Source organism: Ceratotherium simum, chromosome 33 (genome assembly GCF_057802395.1).
Source record: "Ceratotherium simum simum isolate JZ-2026a chromosome 33, ASM5780239v1, whole genome shotgun sequence".
NCBI lineage: Eukaryota > Metazoa > Chordata > Mammalia > Perissodactyla > Rhinocerotidae > Ceratotherium > Ceratotherium simum.
In genome coordinates this window covers 2967779-2994402 of record NC_141932.1, presented here as the reverse complement: position 1 = coordinate 2994402, position 26624 = coordinate 2967779, and the positions used below count along the sequence as shown (strand labels likewise).

General features: G+C 41.6%; 1 protein-coding gene across 4 annotated transcripts; it reads left to right on the top strand.

Moving 5' to 3' along the window:
* Window positions 1-437: 437 nt before the first annotated feature.
* On the top strand, window positions 438-26332 carry ZNF805 (zinc finger protein 805). 4 transcript variants are annotated; one of them, XM_004439105.3, is made up of 4 exons: window positions 440-710; window positions 2292-2418; window positions 7464-7559; window positions 16779-26274. In XM_004439105.3, the coding sequence occupies exons 1-4, from the start codon at window positions 681-683 to the stop codon at window positions 18407-18409; spliced, it is 1884 nt and encodes a 627-aa protein (XP_004439162.1). In that variant the 5' UTR covers window positions 440-680; the 3' UTR covers window positions 18410-26274. The 4 variants fall into 4 exon arrangements, with proteins under 4 accessions (XP_087277173.1, XP_004439162.1, XP_087277174.1 ...); XM_087421048.1 differs by lacking the exon at window positions 440-710 and adding an exon at window positions 827-1493 and having other exon boundaries at window positions 16779-26332; XM_087421047.1 differs by lacking the exon at window positions 7464-7559 and having other exon boundaries at window positions 438-710; window positions 16779-26330.
* Window positions 26333-26624: the final 292 nt, after the last annotated feature.

Genomic DNA, 26624 nt, shown 5'->3' with positions numbered 1-26624 from the left:
ATGCGCAAGGGGAAGTCCGGAGCCGAGCCGCGGGCGGGTTCCACGCCTCTGCACTTGCCGTGACCCCGGGCGGAGGTCCCCGCCTCCTGAGCCTCGGTTTCCCGGGGCATAGAATGCACGGTGTCGTCCCTGCCTCTGTTCCCCCGAATTGTGCCCACTGTGAAGAGGCGGGTCTGACACGGACCCCTGAAGCTGGTAAGTCCTTTACAGCGAGGAAGACCGGCTCCTGGACGTGCTCCTCTGCTCGTTGTTTGTAGAGAAAGACTACATTACCCAGAAGCCTGTGCACCGTGCGTCTGCGGCGGGCCCTGGGCCAATGACGGCCCAGGACCTGGGCGTTTCCTGCGGTCTGCTGTCGGAGTTGGGGGGTGGGGCGGGACATGCGGCCCTTTGGTGGCCTACGTCATTTGTGTGCGACGGTTCCGTCCACGCCAGCTGTGGGGCGGGGGTCACTATTCTGTGGCGGCTTCCAGTGCGGCTCTTCGAAAGTGAGCGGAAAGGTGGCTAGGACTCACCTCTGCGCCTTTGAACAAGCCGTGAGCCTACCCGTGAGCGGGGAGGGCGACAGTCAGCCGAGGTCACCCGGCGCAGGGCAGGGGAGGGGTGGCGATCGGCTGAGCCCGCGGGACCCGCTTCTGTCGCCGCCTCTCCGGGCCCCGCTCTCTCCACAGGGTCCCGTGATGGCGGCGGCGTGGAGGGACCCGGCGCGGGTGAGTGGACGATGTTTTCGGCGTTGCTGCTTCTCTGCTAGTTAGGGGAGTGCTCCTGGGCGGGGTGGGAGTCAGGAAAGGCCCTGGATTTCTCTTTGCGTTTGTATTTGTGTTTGACAAGTGGAGCTGGCTTGTCACTTTATCTCCAGTCTTGGAACATGAGAGACTTAATATACGGATGGACACTAGGCAGACTACGTATAAATACAGAATTTTGACCCAGAACCTGCAACAACCTGCCCAGGAAACCAACCCCTCGGCTACACCAGGGCTAAACCAACCCCTCGGCCAGGACTTGATTAATAACTGACTCTTTCCCTAATTTTTTCCCCACTTCCAAGTTAAGACCAACCAGAGAAAGCCATGTGTGCACCCCTAACCATTCTTATGGGATGCTGTATGATTGCATGTCAGAGAGTTTTCATTATTTAAACATATACCATCTGGTTTTCAATGTTGAGGCCCTCGTTGATTTTTCTATTCTTACCTATCTGCCTAAAATGTGCCCAGTGATATCAGGTTATCTAGCACCAGAAATGAGTAATATTGCAGAGTTCCTATGTATGAACCAGTTAATTTATTTGGAATTTCCAGGTGTTTAATAGAAATATTAACTCAAGAAAACTGATAGAGAGGACGAAGCTAGAAAGCACAGAGATGTGAGCAGTGAAGATACAAGTGAAAAACCATGAGCCAATGTCTTGGAAGATTTTAATTATGGATCTGCACTAGTGGAAGCTGTTTATATGAGAGTGGAGTGGCTGAACTGTTTATGTTTAATTAGTAAGTCTGGTCATAATAGAGATGTGGTCCTGCATCTGCTGGACATTTCACATTGAGGAGAATGTGTAGAATATGGTGGCGGGAGTAACGTTAGCAAGGCAAACTCCATATGAAGTGTTTTTAGTCAGGAGACACTGCTGAAAACGATGACTTAAGAAATGGGGATTTTGGGGCCAGCCCCGGTGGCCTAGGGGTTAAGTTCAGCATGCTCTGCTTCGGCGGCCTGGGTTTGGTTCCTGGACGCAGACCTACACCACTCGTCAGTGGCCATACTGTGGTGGCAGCTCACATACAAAAAGAGGAAGATTGGCAATGGATGTTAGCTCAGGGTGAATCTTCCTCGGCAAAAGATAAAAAATAATAAGAAAAAGAACTGGTGACTTTTAGTACTTTAAGACTTGATGTGAAGCCCTCAGCATGGGGCAGGCAGCTTGTAGGACCAGTGAGGCTCGGGTACTGCTGCTGTTTCCATCATTGATATTATTATCATTATTTCCTCATTCCTCTGACGTCCTGGAGCACTTACAGTCTGCATCCCACAGTCTACATGTCATTCCCATTGTCTTCTGTCATTTTCCAGCAGCTTCTGCATAGGAAGCTTCTCTCTCTTACACTATTGTGTTATGTCCAAAGCATTGACAGCCTCCCGCTTGAGCCCAGCACAGAGCTTGGCCCTCAGGAGGTGCTCGGTGATTAGGGCCTTGATCTCTCTGCACCTTTGCCAGTGATACAGAGATGAGCTCTGATCCTGCTCAACACCCCCAAGGCTAATGCTACTGCCTCTATTTGACTTTCCAGGTGTCTGTGACCTTCGATGATGTGGCCGTGACTTTCACCCAGGAGGAGTGGGGGCAGCTAGACCTGGCCCAGAGGACCCTGTACCAGGAGGTGATGCTAGAAAACTGTGGGCTCCTGGTGTCTCTGGGTAAGGCACCCCCACTCCACCACTGGGGGGACTTGCCACTTCCTTCATTCCAACCTCTGGCTCCGTCTCAGCTGGTCAAGAAGACCTCAGGAGCCCTCTCTCCCTCCTCCCACAGCTTCAGTCATTTTCTAGACTCAGCTCTTCCTGCCTGGTCTCCCTGTGTCTCTTTGGGCAAGAAACAGTTCCCCTTTGGCTCCTAGAAAGTGATGTAAGGAACCTAAAGGCAGGATTTCCGGTTGGGCCCTTTGAGTGACTGACATGGGAACTGGGAACCACCACGATTATGCCCTGGCTTCTGAGTCTCTTGTCCTGGCTTCTCTCTTTGGGTCTGCTCATGTCGCTGTCATTTCAGAATGGCTTTTTCTCCTCAGTGAGTTTGTGACAGGACTGGCCACCTCAGTCCCGGCCCTCTGTGGCCCCCAGGTTCCTTGTCTCTACTTCCTTGCATGTTTATATTGTTTCTCTTTCCTTCTCTGCTGCTGGGCTCTCTGGGGCATCCCTGAGGCAGGAATGGCCACCCGAGCCCATACTTCCCTGAACCTCTCTCCCCAGTGCCCAGCACAGACTGGCCTCTGTCTGAGGTTCTTATTTCACGTTCCAGAGAGGGACCTGACTGAGCCTGGTTGGCTCAGGTGTCCCCTACAGCCCAGTTCACAGGGCCGTGAGTGCTGGGATGTTCTCCAGGAAGAGGGTGAGTCAGGCAGGCCCCAGGAGGCCTTTGCCTTCAGTGTCAGCAGGTATTGTTCTAAACAGCGTGATCTCGGTTATGGGTTATGGGGCTTCACGATCATATCTGGTTTCCTAAGTCCAGCACCAAGATCCTCTGCTAGCACAAGAGAGAAAAGTTAGAGAAGTGCTTCTCAACACTTGGAGGTTTCACCTCCCAGGAGACATTTGGTAATGTCTGCAGCCACTTTTGATTGTCACTCCTGGGTGGGGGTGGTACTGGCATCTAGTAGGTCAGGTCCAGAGATGATGCTCATCATCCTACGATAGACAAGACAGCTCCCTCAATGATGAATTATCCAGCCCATGTGTGAAGAGTGCCAAGGTTGGGAAACACCAGCTTAGATGTTTGTCAGCGTAAGGCTAATCACCATAGACCACTCAGTTTGAGGGAAAGGAGGGCTGTATGTCCAGGGCTTAGGGTAAGGCATGCCTATTTTAGAGAACTGGAATTATGATCTGTGTCTATGAGAAGAGATTAAACAAAATTAGGAAAAGTTCAATGTATTTAGATACTTGTAACAAAATTTTTTCAAATACAGTCATGTGCAGCATAACAATGTTTCAGTCAACAACAGACTGCATATATGATGGTGGTCCTATAAGATTAGTACCCTGTAGCCTAGGTGTGTAGAAGGCTCTACCATCTAGGTTTGTGTAAGTACTGTAGGGGAGGCAGAAGTTTTCCTCTACCCTTCTAGGTCCTTCTGGCTGCTCTAAGAATTAAATTGACATGAGACAGATTTACAGGAGAAAATCAAACAAAACTTTAATGACATGTATACATGGGAGAAACCCAGGAAAACCAAGTAACTTGCCAAAATGTCTGAAGCTCTCTCTTTAAATACCATCTTCAGCTAAAGACAAAAGATGTTGGGGGCAGGGAAGGCAAGGACTTCAAACAGAAGGAAGGCAATTCACAGGTAGGTGATCAGGAGCAAAAGTTTGGAAAACAGGGTTTTTTTGGGCCACACAGAAACAGAAAAACACAGAAGGGAGCCCAAAAAACAGGCTTTTCTAGGTTCCTGCCTGTCTGCCACCTAGTTCATGTTATGCTGAGGTGATAGCTTGCTTCTTGAGACAGGTTTTTGTTTTGTTTTGTTTTGTTTTGTTTTATTGATGTCTTAATAGTTTATAAGATTATTGTGAAATTTTGGTTGTGCATTTTTGTTTGTCAATCACCATATACATGTCTCTCTTCATCCCTTGTGCCCACCTCCCACCCCCGTTGCCCTTGGTAACCACAGTACAGTTTTCTCTGTCCATCTGTTGGTTTATATTCCACACATGAGTGAGATCATAGAGTGTGTGTCTTTCTCTTTCTGGCTTATTTCGCTTAACATAATACCCTCCAGGTCCATCCATGTTGTTGCAAATGGGACAATTTTGTCTTTTTTTATGGCTGAGTAGTATTCCATTGTATATATACCACATCTTCTTGATCCAATCATCAGTCCAGGGACACTTGGGTTGCTTCCACTTCTTGGCTATAGTGAGTAATGCTGCAGTGAACATAGGGGTGCATAAGCCTCTGTAGATTGTTGATTTCAGGTTTGTTGGATAGATACCCAGTAGTGGGATAGCTGGATCAAAGGTATTTCTGTTTTTAATTTTTTGAGGAATCTCCATACTGTTTTCCATAGAGGCTGCACCAGTTTGCATTCCCACCAGCTGTGTATGAGGGTTCCTGTTTCTCCATATCCTCTCCAACATTTGTTATTTTTTGTCAAGACAGGTTTTTTTATCTGAATTCTTTTAGGCAGTTAAGGGGAAGGTAACAAGAAAAGCTTTTGGAGTCTTTTGTTTCTTAAAAATAATCCACCTAAAATAATCCTCATGTTAAAGAGAGACATTTTGGGGTGGCAGATTTTGTTCCTCTTCAATACACTCTATGATATTTGCACAAGGATGAAATCGCCTAACAACGTATTTCTCAGAACTCATACCTGTCGTTAAGTGACACATGACTGTAAAAAGTCAACGTGTAGCCCTGCTGAGCTCATCCCTCACCTTCACATGCTCTCCTCCAGTTCTCTCTGCTCTGCTCATGCTGGGCTTCTTGCCGCATCCCACCCCTGCACATACCTGCCTCTGCCTCTCTTCTTGTCGTTCTCTCTGCCAGGTGAGTGTTCTTGGGCATTTCAACTTTTCACATGGTCGCCCCTTCTCAGCATAGTCACCGCCTCCTCACCAGCTGTTTCCTGACCACAAAATCTCATGGAGGCCCCTCCCCTATCACACTCGCTTTCTCCCATCACCCTGTTTATATACTTCCATGCCAGTGGCTCTCATCCAAGGATGATGTTGTCCCCTAGGGACACTTAGCAATGTCTGGAGACATTTTTAGTTGTCACGGCTGGGATGGAGATGCTACAGGCATCTGGTGGATGGAGATCTGGAATGCTGCTAAACATCCGTATATGCACAGGACACACACACTCCTTCCCCTTGTCCCTAACAGAGAATTTTCTGGACCTAAATGTCAGTCGTGCAGAGGTTGAGAAACCCTGTTTCAGAGGGCGCACGGACACTTCATCAGGAGCATTGAGAGACACCCTGAGGAAGCCATTCCTTTATTTCATCTCTTTCCTGCCTCCTGATTGTTGTTGAGGAAAAATCTGGCTTCAGTGCTGAATCTTAACAGCCCACTCCCCAGTGTGGCTACTTTCCATTTTCCAATAGAGGGAGCACACAGCCCCGAGCAGGCAGCGTGAGCCCACTGGGCCTTAACAACATCACTTTGATAGCATGGCTGTATTTTCAGGGTGACCTGCCATCAGTGCAGGGGACTCAGTTTCCCATTTACCAGAGTGATGCAGGATTCCCTTTTTGAAGGAATCTAAGGAGAATAAAAAGTGGGTCACTTTTAAGAAAAGTGATTATTAATAGTCACCAGCTTGCTCAGGTCCTTGGAGCACTGGATGCTCGTCAGGCCTGTTCCAGGCACTGTTCCTCCTCTGCCCCTATAATTCTCAAGGCGTCCCCGTCCTCAGCAAAGTCAGGAAAACTCGGCTACTGCGGTGCGTCCATCATGCAGCTTTACCTACTCAGTGTAGGACTACACCTTCATTTTATGAAGGTGTCCTCTCTATTTTTTCTGTAGTAAAAATCCTTTTTTTGTGAAATGTTGATGACAATAGACAATATTTGATGTGTCTGTAAATGTCCATATTGACCATATCACTGTGTAAGAGTCTCAATTTTATTATTTTTTAGTAGTTTGTGAAATACTGAGGTCTGGAGTCACTGAGTCTGCCCCTCCCCCAGCCCCTGTTCCCTGAGGATGAATCTTGGTGCTCATATCACGGCCTTGCCACCACCCTCCACCTGGTCTCAGGCTGCTGGCCCCACACAAGGGTGTTCACTGTTCCCTCCGCAGTGTAGTGTTTGGGAGACCAGGGTCCGGAGCCAGACCCCTCGTGTTCACTTCTAGCTCGGCCCCTTAAAAATTGCGTGGCCCTGGACAAGTTACTGAACCTGTCTGCGCCTCAGTGAGCTCCTTGGTAAAATGTGGTAGTGTAGTATCTACTGCCTGGACTGTAGCCAGGGTAAATGGGAGCTTAGGAAAAGAACTCAGAACAGTGCCTAGTGTGACTAGGGTAGCAGCTGAGAAGCCCCCTGCCTCCACTACTGCTGTTGTTACTCTCGTGAGGGTTCTCATCATGCTCATGCCTGGACACAGCACCTTCTGGAGCAGAGCTGTGTGGCTTTGTGGTAAAACAGCATAGAGAACAGAGATGGCTAGACATGCGCTTCCATATTGGCTCAGCCATTCACCAGTTCTGCACTCTTTGGTAAATCACCTTATCTGCCTGAGCCGTGGTTTCTTCATCTGTAAAATGGTGCTGATCACAATGCTTACTTGCTGGGGATGCTATGAGGGAATCCTAAGATAAAATTGTCATTTTGCTTGTGGTCTATAGGAAGAACAATACAAAACTTTGCTTAGGATCTAAAAAAAGACCTAGATCAATGAAGACACATAACCTTGTTTTGAATGAAAAGAATCAGTATTTTAAATATGTCAGTTAAGTTACTCCATAAATTTATTTCAATTTGAAATGACATAATGCATTTATGTTACTTGATACAGTCTTTTGAATATGATTATACTCTCTCTATGTATTAGTTTTTGACTTAGTATTAGGAATAAAAACTCCATGGCAGTATGGTTTCCAGGTTGCATGTCACCATTTTGTGTGGATGGGAGCAGCTCTATTCCGAGGTCTGGTCCACATCCTGAAGTCCCAGACTAGATTGAGAGGTTTTGTTTCATTTCACAAAAGCCCTGTGTGTCCTCTTTCCTTATCCATGAGCAGGGTGTCCTGTTCCCAGACCTGAGCTGATCTACCAGCTGGAGCACGGGCAGGAGCTGTGGACAGTGAAGAAAGACCTCTCCCAAAGCACCTGTGCAGGTAGGAGCCCAGGTGTGGGCAGCTGGGAGAGCCTGCAGGCTGGAGACCTGGGGAGACCACTGGCCGTGGTTCCCTGGGGAAGCTTCTTGTCGTGGCCTCTGGTGGTTTGGACGCCATGGAGCCCTTTGGCCCAGGGGCCCTCTGTCCTCCCAGAGAGCAGAGGTGTGAGCTAAGATCTGTGTTGGGCCCCAACTGCTTGGGCTGAAAGCCTGGCTTGCCGATCACCTGCTCTGTGGCTCTAGCAAAGTTGCAGGATCTCATCGTGTGTTTGTGTATGAGTTCGGCTAAGTTAAAGCTAGCTACCGTATCAGACATACTCCAGGATCTCGGTGCTCAGCGTGTGGAAGCTGGTTTCCTCACTCACACCAAGGTGCATGTGGGTCAGCAGGCAGGGACCCAGGTCCGTTGTGTGGTTAACGTGTGGCTTTAAGGTTGTCCTGACACCCTCCAGCTGGCAGAGGAGACTGGAGAGGGGAAGGGAAGATGTCACACCCACTCCCACAGACACCAGGTCCCCTCACATCCCACTGACAGGAACTAGGCATCTGGCCTCACTTGGGTGCCTGGGGCTGGGAAAGGAGGACGAGCTGTGTGTCCAAGGAGAGGAACAAAGGGTTGGGTGAGTGTGGTCTGCTACTCTCACTCTGTTCCGGAAAATGCTAGTAATAGTAGCTTCTGTGTCATTGGGTTGTTGGCATAGCCTCTGAGCCATCGTGACAGTAAGCTGTTGGTGTCATTCCTGTCACATTGGTCAGAATAAAGAAGGTGTCTCACGTGTCCCTCTGCACTGTGAGGAAAGGGCCTTTCTTCCTCTCCTGGTCCCTCTCTCCAGCTACACTCTGCCTACCCTCTTCCCACTTTCTCCATCCACCCCTCCTCTGAGCGTCAGTCAGAATCTCAGAAGCACTCCCTTGTTCCCTGTCTTCCTGTCCCTCCCGACTGGTAAAACCTCAAGGTGACATTTGACCTTATCTGCCCCACATCTGAACTGCTGAGGGTGCTGGGGCCATTGTGTGTAGTGACTCGTGCCACCGCAGAGTCATGCTCTCTCCTCTCTGTTGGTGCCTTGGGCTGCTTTGTCCATTCTCTCCACAGCCCCTCAGAGTCTGTCCCAGGCCTTCTGCCCTCTCCTCAGTCCCACATCTCCGCTTGAATATCTCAAAGGCACCCAAAGTCAACCTGCCTGGCAAGGACCCCCTATGTTGTTCACTCCTCCCACCTCCCAAGTCTGAGTGAATGGTTTGCCATACAAGCAGGTTAGAGACTAGATACAGCCTCAGAGAATTCCTCACACCTCCCCCTCCACCACTCTCTGCCTCTGGCCATTCCCAAATCCTGTCCGTTTTACATCATGTAGGTCTCCTAAATCCATCACTTCTGCCACCTCCGTGAGATCTGTTCCCACACTCTCAGTCCAAGCTCTCATCATCTTTTCCCTGGAGGTACCAATAGTCTCCTAACTGGTCTCTGCATCTGCTCTGTGCCTCTGGTCAGCTCTCTGTGCTGCACGAGCCAGTCCAGGTGCTCAGACTTCGTTCCAGATGATTACTGCTTCTTCAGCTACGGGTGTCTCGGCATATGGCCACTAATGTGTCAGCAAGTTTTCTTGTTGAAACTGAAGCCTACCTCCTTCTACTGCTTGAATCTCAACCCTTCTACGCTCATAGAATCTCATGTCTGTAGCTTCTCTTTTCACCTAGTGGAAGAGGTCTTGCCCTTGGCCACGGCCAATTCTGTCACCAGAATCTACAAAACACCTTTTCATGGAAATACTTTCTTCACTTATATTCCGCTTGTTTTATAACTTCATCCTTTCTCTACTCAACATAAAATATGCTCAAGTTCCTTACAGTTGAAGAAAATAAATAAAAAATGCTCCTGCTCCCGTCTCACATTGTATTCATCTGCTCTCTGGGGCGTTTAATTGTTCACATCTTTTCACTCACACAAACAGTGCTGCCAAGAAGATTCATGTGTATTGGTCATCTTGCACGTGACTAGGGATGTCTTTTGATGTTTCTCTGGGTGAAGTTGTTGGATTATAGGCTATGCAAATTTTCAAGTTAACAAGATAATTCCCATTGTTTTCTAAAGGAACTGTACCAATTTACACTTCTACCAGGAAAGAGTGGAGGTTCCTTTGACCCGTACCTTGCCCAATACTCAATACTATGAGACTTCAGTTTTTGACAGTCAAGTGGACACAAAATCATACCTCATATGGTCTTGATTTGCTTTTCCTTTATTGCTAGGAGCTTTAGCATCTTATCATATGATTTTGGGCCAGTCTGTGTTTTGTTCTTTGAAATGTTGTTTTGTGATAAATACCTATTTTTCTTGTTTGCATTTTCTTTTTGATTTGTAGGGATTTTTGATTCTTTTTGATTTCTTTTTTCTTTGTACATTCCTCATATTATCTTTTTTGAGTGTGTGTAGTAAAAATACACATAACATAAAATTTATCTTAGCCATTTTTTTTTTTTTTGTGAGGAAGATCAGCCCTGAGCTAACATCTGTTGCCAATCCTCCTCTTTTTGCTGAGAAAGACTGGCCCTGGGCTAACATCTGTGCCCATCTTCCTCTACTTTACATGGCATGCCGCCACAGCATGGCTTGACAAGCGGTGCGTCTGTGTGCCCCCGGTATCCGAACCTGCTGCAAACCCCACCGAAGTGGAGCGTGTGCACTTAACCGCTGCCCCACAGGGCCAGCCCCCATCTTAGCCATTTTTAAGTGTACAATTGAGTGGTATTAAATACATTCATGTCGTGCAGCCATCACCACCATTCAGCTCCATAACTGAAACTCTATACCCATTACACAATGACCCCCCCCATTTATTTACCAAGCCCCCGCCCCTGGCAACCACAATTCTGCTTTCTGTGTCTGATTTTGACTACTATAAGTACCTCATATAAGTGAAATCATACAGTATTTGTGTGTGTGTGACTGGCTTATTTCGTTTAGCATAATGTCCTCAAGGTTCATCCATGTTGTGTAGGATGTGTCAAAATTTCCCTCCTTTTTAAGGGTCAATAATATTCCATTTTATATATATAGCACCACGTTTTGCTTATCCATTTATCCCTCGATGGACATTTGGGTTGCTTCCATGTTTTAGCTATTTTGAATAATGCTGCTGTGAATATGGGAGTACAAATATCTCTTTGAGGCCTTGATTTTAGTTCTTTTGGGCATATATCCAGAAATGCAATTGCTGGATCATATAGTAATTCCATTTTTAATTTTTTGAGGAACTGCTGTACTGTTTTCCACAGATACTATACCATTTTACATTCCTGCCAACAGTGTACAAGAGTTCCAATTTCTCCACATGCTCACCAACTTTTGTTATTTTCTGTTTTGTGTGTGTGTGTGTGTGTGTGTGAGGAAGATTGGCCCTGAGCTAACATCTGTGCCAATCTTCCTATATTTTTATGTGGGCTGCCGCCACAGCATGGCTAGATGAGCGGTATGTAGGTCCGCACCTAGGATCCGAACCTGAGAACCCCAGGCCGGAGAAGCAGAGTGTGTGAACTTAACCACTATGCCACCGGGCCAGCCCCTTCTGTTTTTTTTGTTTTGTTTTTTTTTTTGAGGAAGATCAGCCCTGAGCTAACATCCATGCCAATCCTCCTCTTTTTGCTGAGGAAGACCAGCTCTGAGCTAACATCTATTGCCAATCCTCCTCCTTTTTTTTTCCCCCAAAGCCCCAGTAGATAGTTGTATGTCATAGTTGCACATCCTTCTAGTTGCTGTATGTGGGACGCGGCCTCAACATGGCCGGAGAAGTGGGTTGTCGGTGCGTGCCCGGGATCCAAACCCGGGTCGCCAGTAGCGGAGTGCGCACACTTAACCTCTAAGCCGTGGGGCCGGACCTCACTGTAGTTTTGAATTGCATTTCCCTCATGATTAGTGATGTTGAAGTTCTTTTCTTGTGCTTATTGGCCATTTGTGTATCTTCTTTGGAGAAGTGTCTCCTTTGCCCCTTTTTGAATTGGATTGTTTGGTTTTTTGTTATCGAGTTTTAGTTCTCTATATATCCTGGATATTAATCCCTTATCAGATGTATGATTCGCAGATATTTTCTCCCATTCTTTGGTTTACCTTTCTACTCTGTTGATAGTTTCTTTTTTTTTATTTATTTATTTATTTATTTATTTATTTTTCCCCCAAAGCCCCAGTACATAGTTGTATGTCATAGCTGCACATCCTTTTAGTTGCTGTATGTGGGACGCGGCCTCAGCATGGCCAGAGAAGCAGTGTGTCGGTGCGCGCCCGGGATCCGAACCTGGGCCGCCAGCAGCGGAGCGCACGCACTTAACCGCTAAGCCACGGGGCCAGCCCTGTTGATAGTTTCTTGATTCACAAAGGTTTTGAATTTTCATGAACTCTGATTTGTCTATTTTTTCTTTTGTTGCCTGTGCCTTTGGTGTCATATCCAAGACATCATTGCCAAATCCAATGCCATGCCTGTTGTCTTCTAAGAATTTGAAAGTTTTAAATCTTACATTTAAGTCTTTGATCCATTTTGAGTTAATTTTTGTATATGATGTTAGATAAGGTCCCAGTTTCATTCTTTTGCTTGAAGGTATGCAGTATTCCCGGCACCATTTGTTGAAAAGACTTCTTTCCCCCGTTTAATGGTCTTGGCACCCTTGTCAAAAATCATTTGATGATATATGTGAGAATTTATTTCTGGGCACTTGATTCTATTCCCTTGGTCTATTTGTCTATCTGTATGCCAGTACCACACTGTTTTGATTACTGTAGGTTTGAGGTAGTTTTGAAATCAGGAATTTTGAGTCCTCCAGCTTTGTTCTTCTTCTTCAAGATTGTTTTAATTTTTCAGGGTCCCTTGAGATTATATGGATTTTAGGATGGATTTTTCTATTTTTGCAAAAATTGTCATTGGGATTTTGATAGACATTGCATTGAATCTGTAGATCACTTTGGGTAGTCTCAGTATCTTAACTATGTTAAGTCTTCTAGTCCATGAACATGTTATGTGTTTCCATTTATTTACATATTCTTTAATTTCTTTGAGCAATATTTTGTAGTTTTCATTGTACAAGTCTTTCACTTCATTGTTTAAATTAATTCCTAATCATTTTATTCTTTTTGATGCTATTGTAATTGGAACTATTTTCGTAATTTCCTTTTCAGATTGTTCATTGTTATGTATAGAAATCATGCAGCTGACTTTTGTGTGTTGACTTTGTATCCTGTTACTTTGAATTCATTTATTAGTTCTCACAATTATTTTGTGGCATCTTTTGGGTTTTCTATGTATAAGATCATATCATCTGCAAAGATAATTTTACTTCTTCCTTTCCAATTTGGATGCCTTTTATTTCTCTTTTTTTGCCTGATTGCTCTGGCTAGAACTTGCAGTATTATGTTGAATAGAAGTGGCAAAAACAGACATCCTTGCCTTGTTCCTGATCTTAGAAGAAAAGTTTTCATTCTTTCACCATTAAGTATGATGTTTACTGTGGGTTTTTCATATATGGCTTTTATTATGTTGAGGTAGTTTCCTTCTATTCTTAGTTTGTTGAGTGTGTTTATCATGAAAGCATGTTGAATTTTTTCAAAAGCTTTTACTGCATCAATTGAGATGATCATGTGGTTTTTTCCTTCCTTCTGTTAATATGGTGTATTACATTGATCAATTTTCATGTTGAACCATCCTTGCATTGCAGGAATAAACCCCACTTGATCATGGTGTATGATCTTTTTAATGTGCTGCTGAATTTGATTTGCTAGTATTTCGTTGAGGATTTCTGCATCAGTGTTCATAAGGGATATTGGTCTGTAGTTTTCTTTTCTTGTAGTGTCTTTGGGTTTGGTATCAGGGTAATACTGGCCTCAGAATTAATTAAGAATTGTTTCTTCCTCTTCAGTTTTTTGGAAGAGTTTGACAAGGACTGGTATTAGTTCTTTTAAAATATTTGGTAGACTTCACCAATGAAGCATCAGGTCCAGGGTTTTTCTTTTTTGGGATGTTTTTGATTACTGATTTACTCTCCTTCCTAGGTATAGATCTATTCAGATTTTTATTTCTTCATGATTTAGTCTTGATAGATTTTTTGTTTCTTGGAATTTGTCGGATTCATCTAGGTTATCCAATTTGTTGGTGTACAGTTGTTCATAGTACTTCTTTATACTCTTTATGTGTTTCTGTGGAATTGACAGTAATGTCCACACTTCTATTCCTGATTTTAGTACTTTGAGTCTCTTTTGTTCTTAGTTCTTCTAGCTAAAAGTTTGTCAATTTTGTTGATCTTTTCAGAGAACCAACTTTTTGTTGCGGTGATTGTCTCTGTTTTTCTCTTCTCTATTTCATTCATTTCTACTCTAATCTTTATTATTTCCTTCCTTCTGCTGGCTTTTGGTTTAGTTTGTTCTTCTTTTCTTACTTCCTTAAGTTGTCAAGTTAGGTTGTTGATTCGAGATCTTTTTTGCTTTTTAATGTAATCATTTAGAGCTATAAATTTCCCTCTTAACACTGCTTTCACTGCACCCCATAAATTTTGGTATGTTAAGTTTTCATTTCACTAAAACAAATTATACTTTGTATGATATCTTTTTTAAAATCTGTCAAAACTTGATGGCTTAACATATAGTCTATCCTGGAAAATATCCCATGTACACTTGAGAAGAATGTGTATACTATTGTTGGGTAGAATGTTCTGTATGTGTCTGTTAGATCTAGTCAGTTCATTATGTTGGTTAAGTCCTCTATTTCATTACTTATCTTTTGTCTGGTTGTTCTATTCATTATTGAGAATGGGATATTGAAGTTTCTGTCTGTTATTGTAGAGCTGTCTCTTTCTTGCTTCCATTCTGTCAATTTTTGCTTCATATATTTTGATAGTCTGTCGTCAAATATGTAAGTGTTTACAACTGTTATGTCTTCTTGCTGTATTATACCTTTTATTATTGTCTCTCATAATCTTTTTTAATTTAAAGTCTATTTTGTCTGATATTAATAGAGCCACCTCTGCTCTTTTTTAGTTAGTATATACATGGAATATCTTTTTCTATCTAATTTTCAAGCTATTTGTGTCTTTGGATCTAAAGTGAGTCTCTTGTACAAAGCATGTAATTGTATCACATGTTTTTATCAATTCTGCCAATCTGTTTCATCCATTTACATTTAAAGTAATTACTGATATGGAGAGACTTCTGTCATTTTGATATTTGTTTTCTATAAGCATTATAGCTTTTTTTGTCCCTCATTTCCTACATTACTGTCTTCTCTTGTGTTTAGTTGACTTTTTTAGTAAAACATTTAAATTTCTTTTTCATATCCTTTTTCTTGTACTCTATGGCTAATTTCTTTGTGGTTACCATGGGGATTATGTTTAAAATCTTAAAAGTTACAACACTAATTTGAATTTATACTAGCCTAACTTTAATAACATAAAAAAATATTCCTTTAAACCTTCATCCTACCCCTTTCGGTTGTTCATATCACAAAATTACATCTTTATATATTGTATACCCAAAAACTTGAACTAATAACTGTCTTAAATACATTAGTATCTTAAATTATGTAGGAAACTACATGTGGAGTTATAATCCAAAGTTACAATAATACTACCTTTTAGACTAATAATTTTTTTAAAAAATCATCTCTTAAATCATGTAGAAAACAAAAAGTGGAGTTATAAGCCATTGTTACAATAATACTAGCTTTTATAATTGACCGTGTATTTACCTTTATTGAGATATTTATTTCTTCATATGGTGTTGAATTACTTTTTAGTGTCCTTTTATTTCAACCTGCAGGACTTGAGAATTTCTTGCAAGGCAGGTTTAGTGGTAACAAACTGCCTCAGCTTTTATATATGTCTTAATTTCTCCCTCAGTCTTGAAGAACAGTTTTGCCAGATATAGGATTCTTGGTTGACAGTTTTTTTCTCTTACACTTGAATATGTTGACCCACTGCCTTCTGGCCTCTCAAGTTTCTGATGAGAAATCTGCTGATAATCTTATTGAGGATCCCTTGTATGTGACAATTTGCTTTACTCTTGCTATCAAGATACTCTCCTTATCTTTGGCTTTCAAAAGTTTGGTTATAATTTTTCTTGATATGAGTCTATTTGAGTTCCTCTTGGAGTTTATTGAACTTCTTCGATGTCTTTCATCAAATTTGGGAAGTTTTCAGCCTTTTCTTCAAATATTCTCTCTGATCCTTTCTTTCTTCTCTTTTTGGGGTTCCCACAATGAGTTTATTGGTTTGCTTGATGGTGTATTACAGTTCCCTTAGGCTCTGTTCACTTTTCTTCAATCTTTTTTTTCTTCTGTTCCTCAGACTTGATAATTTCCATTATCCTATTGTCAAGCTTGCTGATTCATCTTCCTGCTCAAATCTTCCTTTGAATCCCTCTAGTTTATTTTTCCTAAGTTATTGTACTTTTCTGCTCCAGATTTTCTTTTTGATTTCTTTTTGGGTTTTCTAGCTCTTCATTGATATTTCCACTTTGTTTATACATAGTTTTTGTGACTTTCTCCATATCTTCGTTTAGCTCTGAGCTTCTTTAAGATGGTTGTTGTTAAGTCTTTCTCTACTAGATCTGTATCAGGTGTTTTTCAGTTTTTGGAGGGGTTCCACACATGAGTTACCATGTCCTTAGGGACTAAGTACCTTCCTGGTTTTGATGTATGGTAATATATGCACAAAGTATTGCCAACTTAGCAATTTCACCTGACTTCAGGGTCCAGAGTTTTATTGAGTCTCATTATATATGTACAATTCAATCATTTCCTACATGATTAAGTCTCCTGCCCTCCTTCCATCTCTTTTCAGAGCCCTAATTTTTATCTTATGGCTCAAAACCCCAACCCTCTAATCCCATGGTTGATCTTTCTAGTGTGGCCAGGCCATGCCCTGAGTCATCTCTTCAGCATAAACTATTGAGGGGCCCAAATGAGTTACATATTTGCATAAATATCCAATCTGGAATTGACTGTGTTTCCTCGCCAGCACTCTGTCTCCTAACCCAGCCTTTCCTCCTAGCTCTCAGTTTCAAGGTGTCAACAATCCAAAGACCAGGAAAGAAGGAAATTGCTATCCTGGGATTCAGAGGTAGCAAAACATAGCAGACAGAGAGGCAATATTTTCATCTTCATTTTTTTCACTGAGATGCTGATTTTGTTTCTTCTATGTTGGCATTACTAATAGGCCCTGTTGTGTATTGGATTTCTTTCAGGTGATGAAGGGAACCCCAAGACCACAGGACCTACCACTTGTGAGCCAGCCCAGTCTGAGGGAGCCTCTCTCCAGGAACAGCTACCACAGGGAGCCCCAGGGGACTCCCAGGTGGGCCAAACCAAGGATCAGGATGGGCCATCGAAAATGCAGGAAGGACACTTGAGACCAGAGATAGACCCCCAGAGGGAGAAGCTGCCTGGGAACGTGAGCCCTGAACATGATGGTTTAGGGACAGCTGATGGTGTATGTTCATGGATTGTACAGGAGCCAGTCCCTCTGGGAGGTGCTGTTCTTAACCATGACTCATGTGGATCAGGTAAAGATCCCATCATTCAGGAAGAGGAAAATATCTTTAAATGCAATGAATGCGGAAAAGTTTTTAACAAGAAACGCCTACTTGCTCGACATGAGAGGATTCACTCTGGAGTAAAGCCCTATGAGTGCACAGAGTGTGGGAAAACATTTAGTAAGAGCACTTACCTACTGCAACACCACATGGTCCACACTGGGGAGAAGCCCTATAAGTGCATGGAATGTGGAAAGGCCTTTAACCGCAAGTCACACCTTACACAACACCAGCGGATTCACAGTGGAGAGAAGCCTTATAAATGCAATGAATGTGGAAAGGCCTTCACCCATCGCTCCACTTTTGTCTTGCATAACAGGAGCCACACAGGAGAAAAGCCCTTTGTGTGCAAAGAATGTGGAAAAGCCTTCCGAGATAGGCCAGGTTTCATTCGACACTACATCATCCACAGTGGTGAGAATCCCTATGAATGCTTTGAATGTGGCAAGGTCTTCAAACACAGGTCATACCTCATGTGGCACCAGCAGACTCACACTGGGGAGAAGCCCTATGAGTGCAGTGAGTGTGGGAAAGCCTTCTGTGAGAGCGCAGCCCTCATTCACCACTACGTCATCCACACTGGGGAAAAGCCCTTTGAGTGCCTTGAGTGTGGGAAGGCCTTCAACCACAGGTCATACCTCAAGAGGCACCAGCGAATTCACACTGGGGAGAAGCCTTATGTGTGCAGTGAATGTGGGAAGGCCTTTACCCACTGCTCTACTTTTATTTTGCATAAAAGGGCCCACACTGGAGAGAAACCTTTTGAGTGCAAAGAATGTGGGAAAGCCTTTAGCAATCGGGCAGACCTCATTCGACACTTTAGCATCCACACTGGAGAGAAGCCCTATGAGTGCATGGAGTGTGGGAAGGCCTTTAACCGTCGGTCAGGCCTCACGAGGCACCAGCGGATTCACAGTGGAGAGAAGCCCTATGAATGCCTCGAGTGCGGGAAGACCTTCTGCTGGAGCACAAACCTGATTCGACACTCCATTATCCACACTGGAGAGAAGCCGTATGAGTGCAGTGAGTGTGGAAAGGCCTTCAGTCGCAGCTCATCTCTCACTCAGCATCAGAGGGTTCATTCTGGGAGAAACCCTGTCAGTGTAACAGAAGTGGGAAGACCCTTCACAGGCGGGCAATCCTCGGTCCACCTCCAAGAACTCCTATTGGGGAAAAACTTTTTGAATGTAACCACTGAGGAAAATCTTTTGCCAGAGGAAACATCTTACTCAGAATCTGATCATTCGTACCAAAGAGAAACCCCTCAGTTTTCTTCTCTGTGAGAAAACCTTCTATTGGAGGATATCAGTTGTCATCTAAAAAGTCATATTGGAAATTGACCCAGCCTAAAGCCTTATTCTCCATCTGAGAATTCATCCAGAAGAGAGACCCAGATGTTACTATGCACTTAGGAAATCCTTCAGCTACATCGTTCTCCTTAGTTTACACTGCAGTGTTATCTCAGGAATTCTTTTTTAAAAAAGAAGGGAGAGACTTAGAAGAGAAAATGAACTGCAAATACAGTTTCTTTCAGACTTCATTGCCAAGCCTATGGCAATCTGTCATGGATTCCTTAGTTTACCTGTAGGAGGAGAGTTTTGTTTCAGAGGTAAAGGACCTAGACTCTTTATGTGTTATGTATATACATTAATTGCTGTCCAGTGTCAGGACAGGTCTGGAAACTTTCACCGAACGTCTTCTTTCTTCTAAAACATTGTCTCTACTCTTAAGGAGCTTAATTTGTGTGAGAAGTATGAAGGCTTGAGCCGTCAAATATTTCCTTTATATTTGAGGAGATAAAAATACACATATGAATGGGCAAATTTTATTGTACCAGTTAAAACTGTTTAAGGCTTTGATTTTTAAAAAACAAACATTTTCTCCATGTGGTTTTAAAGACCTAATACTCAGACTTTTTCTTGATCTCGTTGTATTAGTTTATTTGATTGCCATAGCTATGTGGTAAATCTTTTAATTGGATAAAGCGATTCCTCTCTCTTTAATCTTCCTATTTAAAATTGATGTAGCACTCCTAGTTACTTTGAATTTCCATATAAAGTTTGAGTAAGCTTGTCTATTTTTAGAAAAAAATCTTTATCAAATTTTGATAGAAATTGAGTTAAATTCATAGATCAATTCTTTGAGAATTGGCATCTTTACTGTGTTGAGTCTTCCAATTCATGAACTTGGTATGTCTCAACATTTATTTAAGTATTACTTGATTTATTTCATTACTGTTTTATAAATTTCAATAATAGGTCCTGTACAATTTTTGTAAGATTTATATCTAGGTTTTTTTTTGAGTGATTATAAATGGCATTGATTTTTAAAATTTAAGTTTTCACACAACTCTTTCATAGTATACAGAAATATAATTATTTTTTGGATGTTATTTTGGTGTCTTGCAACCTTGCTGAACTGTAGCCTTTTTTTTTTTTTGATAGAATGCTTGGGATTTTCTACACAGAAATATCATCTGCAAATAGAGATAGTTTTATTTCTTTCTTTCCATCCATATACTGTTTTTTTTCTTGTCTTACTGCACTGGCTGGGATTTCCAATATTCTGTTCAATAGTAGTAGTGAGAAAGGATATGCTTGCATGGTTCCTGATATTAGGAGGAAAACATTCAGTTTTTCATTGTTAAGTATGATGTTAGTTGTAAGGTTTTCTTCATAGAGGTTTCTTATTAAGAAAGTTTCCCTCTATTCCTAATTTGCTGAGATTTTTTTTGTTATTGTGAATGGGTGTTGAATTTTGTCAAATGCATTTTCTCTTTCAGTTGATGTGATCATGTTTTTTCTTTCGTAGCCTGTTTATATGATGTGTTACATTTATTTGAATTGTAATGTTGAACTAGTTTTGTCTCCTTGAAATAAGCCCCACTTGGTCATGGAGTATAATTATTTTTATATATTATATTACAGTATCCAGTATGCTAGTATTCTGTTGAGGAAGTTTTTCTCTATTTCATGAGTGATAATGATACACATTTTTCTTTCTTACTTTTGTTCATTCTTTTTTTTGTAATGTCATTGTCTAGTTTGGTGTCTAAATGATACTAGCCTCCCAACATATGTTGGGAGGTGTTTTTTCTTCTATTATTTGGAAGACAGTGTGTAGAATTGGTTTTATTTGTTTTAATGTTTGGTAACATTCTCCAGTGAACCATTTAGGCCTGGAGATTTTTCTTTTGAATGCTTTTTATTATGTATTTATTTTATTTAATATGTATAAAACTATTCCGAGTATCTGTTTCCTATCTGATGAATTTTCATAGTTTATTCTTTTGTGGGAATTGTTCCATTTCATCTAAATTTTCGTATTTGTTTTAAGTATTCCTTTATTGTCCTTTCATACTTATATCCCCTGTTTTATTCCTGATTTTGGAAATGTGTCCTCTCTTTTTTATTTTTGTCAGTCTTTTGAGACATTTATCAATTTTATTTATTATTTTAAAGAACCAGCACTTTATATTGTTTTTTTCTCTGTTATCTTTCTGTTCCTAATTTCACTGATTTCTGTTGTGATCTTTTTTTTTTTTTTAATCCTTCCACCATGCTATGTTCTCTTTTTATTTTTAATTTTTTCTTTTTTTGAGGAAGATTGGCCGGGAGCTAACATCTGTTGGCAACCTTGCCTCTTTTTTCAGTTTTTCTCCCCAAAGCCCCAGTAGATAATTGTATGTCATAGTTGTACATGCTTCTAGTTGCTTTATGTGGGACTCCACCTCAGCATGGCTTAATGAGTGGTGCATAGGTCTGCCCCCAGGATCCAAACTGGCAAATCCCAGGCCGCGAAGCAGAGCGTGCAAACTCAACCGCTATGCCACCGGCCCGGCCCCTGTTCTGATCTTTCTTATATTCTTTGTTCTACTTGTTTTGGTTGTATTTCACTCTGTAGTTTCTTGAGATAGTTGCTTAGATTATTGATTTGAGGTTTTTTATTTTTCTAGTTTAAGCATTAAGTTCTATAAATTTTCCTCACGGCACTGTTTTAGCTTCATCTCACAAGTTTTAATACCTTTTAATTATATTTGATTCAGTTCTAAATATTTTTTTATTTGAGACTTCCTCTCTAACCCATGGATTATTTAGGATTGTGTGTTTTAATTTCCTACTGTTTAGAGTATCTCATTCTCTCTCTTTGTTATTGATTTCCAGTTTGTTTTACGTTTGATCCAGCTATTTAAATTTGTTGAGATTTGTTTTATGACCTAGGATATGGTCTACCTTGATGAATGTTCTGTAAGCCTGCTTGAAAAGAATGTGTATTCTACTGTCATTGGGTGGTGTTTGTATAAATGTCTACTTGATCGTGTTGGTTGGTGATGTTATTCAGATTTTGTATATCCTTGCTGATTTTCTGGCTAGTATTTCTGTCAATAGCTGAGAGAGAGGGTGTTGAAGTCCTGCCTATAATTCTGGAATTATCTGTTCCTCCTTTAAGCTCTATCAGTTTGTGTTTCATGTATTTCAAAGCTCTGTTGTTTGGTGCCTAGACATTTAGGATTGCTATGTCACCTTGGTGTGTTGACCCTTTTATCTTTATGTAATATCCCTTTTTGCCCCTGTAAATTTTCTTTTCTTTGAGGTATACTTTATCTGATATTAATATAGTCACTACTGCATTTCTCGTTAATGTTTGCATGGTTTATATTTTCCCATAATTTTATTTTCAACCTTATTTATATTGTTGCATTTGAAGTAAGTTTCCGTGAATAGCATATATTCAGGTCATGTTTGCTTTTTATTAACTTTACCAATTTCTGTTTTTCAATTGGTATATTTAGACCATTTACACTTAATTTTTGATATGTTAGGGCTTAAGTCTGCCATTTTGTGATTTTTGTGTTTGTTCCCTGTTTATCGTTCCTCTTATTGTTATTTTTTTACCTTCCTGTGGGTTACTTTAAGTTTTATAATTCCATTTGATATGTGTATGATGTTTTTGAGTATATTTCTTTGTAGTTTAGTGGTTACTCTAGGTATTGTGTTGTACACACATAACTTATCACAGCATACGGTATCAACATTTTAGCACTTTGACATGTAGAAACTACTTCTTTTGGCTCCCTTTACATTCCCCAGTCTTAAGTATTTCCTCTTCATACACGAGCACCATATTGGATGATATCCTCATTTTTGCTTCAACTGTCAAACGTTTTTTACAAATGTCATGAGAAGAATAGTTTACCCCTACTTTTACCCATTCCATTGTTCTTTCTTCCTTGTTGAAATCCCAAGATTTCTTCTGTTAACATTTCCTTTCTTTTTTGTGAACTCCTATAGTCTTTCTTCTAGGGTAGGTCTTCTGAGCAGCTATTTTTGTTTTCCTTCATCTAAAAATGGCTTTATGTCCCTTCATTCCTGAAAGATATTTTTGTGGGACGTAGGATTTGGGGTCAGCAGTTTTTTCTTTTAGTACTTGAAAAGCATGTCATTTCCTTCTGTCCTTTTTGGTTTCAGATGGGAAATCTACTGCATTTGACCCATTGTTCTCCTATCGGTAATGCATCCTTTCTGGCAAGCTGCTTTCAAAGTGTTTTTTCTTTGTATATAGAGTTCAGAAGTTTGATTATGATGTAACCTGGCGTGAATTTTGGGGGTTTGTCCTGTTTAGTGTTTGCTCAGCTTTTTGAATCTGTTAGTATGTGCCCATTGCCAAATTTGGGAAATTTTGAGTTATTAGTTCTTCAAATATTTTTTCAGCCCCACACTTTCTCCTCCCTTTCAGGGACTCCAATAACATGAATGGTAGATCTTTTGTTGTTGTTCCACAGGTCCCTCAGGCTCACATCTTTTTCCCCCCCAAGTCTATTTTCTTTCTGTTGCTCAGATTGATTAATTTCCATTGATCTTTCTTTGAGCTCACTGATTCTTTTCTCTCTCATATTTAATCTAGTATTGAGCTCACCCACTGAGTTTCCCTTTTGGTTTTTGAATTTTTAAATTATTTAATTTCCATTTGGTTTTTTTATACATCTTCTATTTCTTTGCCTAGTTTATAATTCCAAAAAGGACTCTGAAAAAACAAACAAAACTGTGTAGTCCAAAGTCATGGCTCTCTGGTGGTTTATCTTGATGTTGAAATAGAAATCCTAAACTATCTGGAGGAATGGAAGGCCTGCAGTCTTCTATGTTGGTATCCATAAATATTTCTACTAACAAATCTAATAACTGAGGATGATCCACAGATTGTTCAGTTATGTTCTCCAGGAAATATTTGTGTGTACAATTCCCCAGCTCTTTAAACCCTGTAATAGCCTCAGAGGAGAAGGGGTCACTCCTCTTCCAGGATCACTCTTCCTGTTTGTGGTTTAACAGATTTTCCCCACTCTTCAATTCTCTAGGACCTCTTTCTTTTACACTTCTACTGCTAGGTCTTTAACATTTTCGTTTTAAGCTCCTTCTATCCTCATAATCTATACCTGTGTTCATGTCTCTAGTCTCACCCCCAGTCACTTTCTGCCCCACAAGCCCATTGAGCTCTATCTTTCTCCTTTCTCTCACAGACACACCCTGTCTAACTGTTCTGTCCACCATCTGTCCCCACCCCCTCACTCCCTCTCACCCCACTGACAACTAAAGAATGGCCTCTACCACTATCACCTGACTTAAGCTGGTCTCACAAAGTTCCCTTTTGCGCCCCCACCTGTCTTCCCAAATCTGTTATTGGACCTTTTTACTGCTGCCCACATCTCTGACTTGAAGATCCTGTCCTGGTTTCTTTTTCCTGCCTTTCTCCTAAAGAGAGCCTGTGTCTTCCTTCCATCTATTAAACAATTCTGCTTCCCAGGATCCATCCTTGGTCATTGCTTTCTCACTTGTGATATATGGCATGAGTGAGTTAATTCCCTCTCAAGGCATTTTACTCTCAGTGATCTACAGAGTTCCCCAAATCCATGTCTCCAGGTTGAGTGTTTCTCATGTCTGTTACCCACTTGTCATCCTTCCACACCTTCTCTGTATTCATATTCACTGAGTTTATGCACATGTCACGTGGCCATGGCCATTGCCACGAGGATGCACCCATAATAATCATAAGAGCAAGCAAGCATATATAGTATTACTATGTATCAGCCATTGTTTTGAATATTTTACACACATCAACTCTTAACCTTTGCAGCAAATTTTTGTGGTAGGTAATGTTATCTCCATTTTACAGATCAGAAAACTGAGGCACAGAAAGGTTAGGGAATTTTCCAAGGAATAAGGAAGTGTGAGATTAGAGATTGGAGGCCAGTTAGGCTGGCTTCAGAATCTATGCCCTTATCAGTTTCCTATATTGGTTCTCATAGGATGAGTCTTTGTTTTTCTGGTCACCATTCATTTTTACTAAAATGGATCAAATAATGCTCGTTTAGCTATAACCCCTCTTTCTCATTTGACAATATATCTTGGCCATCCCCTTAGGTTGAGTGAGATAAACCAAACTCTCTTTAATGGCTGCATAACCTGTTGTAACTGTGTAGAAAATACAGATAATCTCTGGGTTTGAGGTGGTGGGGAGAGAGAGAAGTGCCAAGGTTGGCATTTGGTTCTTGGCATTGTGTGAGGTGCCTGAAGAACATCTCAGTGAATCCCACTATCTTCTGCCGTGTTGCCCAAGCCAGACACCTCACAGCCATTTTTCTTTCATCATCCCTGCATCTAGCCGCTGTCTGATCTGTTCATTTTACTTTTTTATTTTCCTTAGTAGACATTCAGTGTATGTGTGTTTTAGTGAATGGCTACACACAGCAGGGTATTTTTATTACAATGTTTGGGTCCTCAGAGTGTTTACACAAAGCTGTGAATATAGTTGGCACAGTATATGACATATGTTGACTTCGAAGAGACTCTACATGGGCTTTTATGGTCAGATCTATAAGACTTTAAAAGTCATAATGAATGATTGTGTGGGAGGTCCTCAAGACCACCCCAAGTTTGATGATTTACTAGGAAGACTCAAAGGACTCAGCATATTATCATACTCAATGACTATGACTTATTACAGCAAAAAGAACAGAGAGCAAACTCAGCCAAGGGAAAAGGCACAAAGACTGAAGTCCAGAGGAAACCACAGACATGTTTCAGGAGTCCTGAGTGTTTAATTTAAGCTCCATCAGTGAGTTATGACAGCATATCTGAAATGTCTACTAGGGAAGCTCATTAGAAACTCAGTGCCCAGAGTTTTTATTGGGCTCTCTTTGTCTAGAACATAACCAAAATTCTACATCTCCGGAATGATAGCAGGTCACCAGCATAAGCCACATTGTTTACACAAACAATAGGCACACTGAGCCGTTCATCATTTCTGGGTATGATGGAAACCTCCCAAAATGCAAGCTTCCCAACTCCAGCCAAGTGCAAACTTTGAAGCTCAAAGGATGGCAGTCTAAGGCTTGCTACCTTAACTCTTCTTCACAGTGAGTTAAATGGTACTAAACTGTTGAGTAAGTTCAAATATGTTTAACAAATACTAAACAAATACAGTTTGCTACAACAAAAAATGTCATAGCTTTGAGGTAAAGGCTTATATATATATAAACAATTGTAAAACAATCGGTTAAATCACAGACAGGATTTAATTTAGTAATGACAAGTACAGAGAATATCTGATGAGAAAGGATGTTCCCTCTCTCAATATCTATATAGATATGTCTTCAAGTGATTTGACTTGCAAATATTCCCTTTGTTTGCCTTTATTTCTATAAAGATGTAATGGCCAGGTGAATGCTGTGTATTTCCATTGCACATATGTCAATAATTTCTCATCTACTGTTTGTTCCCACTATTGAAACTTGTAGCCTTTGGCTTCAACAAAAAGAGAATTAAAGAATATGGAATCATAATAATACCTGCATCTTTAAACTTGCGTAACTTGAGACTAAAGAGTGTGTTGTTGCAGGCTTAGTCTCATTTTCAGATCTGTGTGTGAGTGTCACTTGGAGGCGGGGGAGCAGGTGGCCCCAGCCGGGAGGGCCTCTACAGTGTCGTGATGCTAGAGACCTATGTTTGCTAGGGTTCACTAGACTCAGAAAGCAGTTAAACTCATGGATCTGGTTTATTACAGCAAAAGGACACAGATCAAGATCACCAAGGAGAACAGGCACATGGAGGAGAGTCCGGGAGAACCAAGCACAAGCTTTCAGGTGTCCCTCTCAGGGCAGTTGCATGGGGACCCGATTCTGTCAGCAAAGATGTGACATGTTCAAGTGTTGCCAACCAGGGAAGCTCACCCAAGCTTCAGTGTTCAGGGTTTCCATTGAGGCATGCGGTACCTATGTGACTGACCATGGATGCTCATTGGTGGGAGACGGAGGCGGGGGAGGGGGGAGCTGGGCATACAAATGTGGGCATACAAAACCCACCATTCACTACGAGTCACATTGTTAGCATAAGTTATCTGGTCAAACTGATACAGTGGGACCCAAGGCCTCAGGCATAAAACTCATGCTTATTAGCAACATATTCCAAGGACTTGTTACCGCCCAAGGGGGCGTCTTCTGCTCTC

What these genes read in the sequence shown, in the direction of transcription:
- ZNF805 (XM_004439105.3), top strand. Translation starts at nt 681, where the DNA reads ATGGCGGCGGCGTGGAGGGACCCGGCGCGG. An exon ending in CGTGGAGGGACCCGGCGCGG is followed by an intron (nt 711 to 2,291) that starts GTGAGTGGACGA and finishes TTGACTTTCCAG; the next exon opens with GTGTCTGTGACCTTCGATGA. An exon ending in CTCCCAAAGCACCTGTGCAG is followed by an intron (nt 7,560 to 16,778) that starts GTAGGAGCCCAG and finishes GATTTCTTTCAG; the next exon opens with GTGATGAAGGGAACCCCAAG.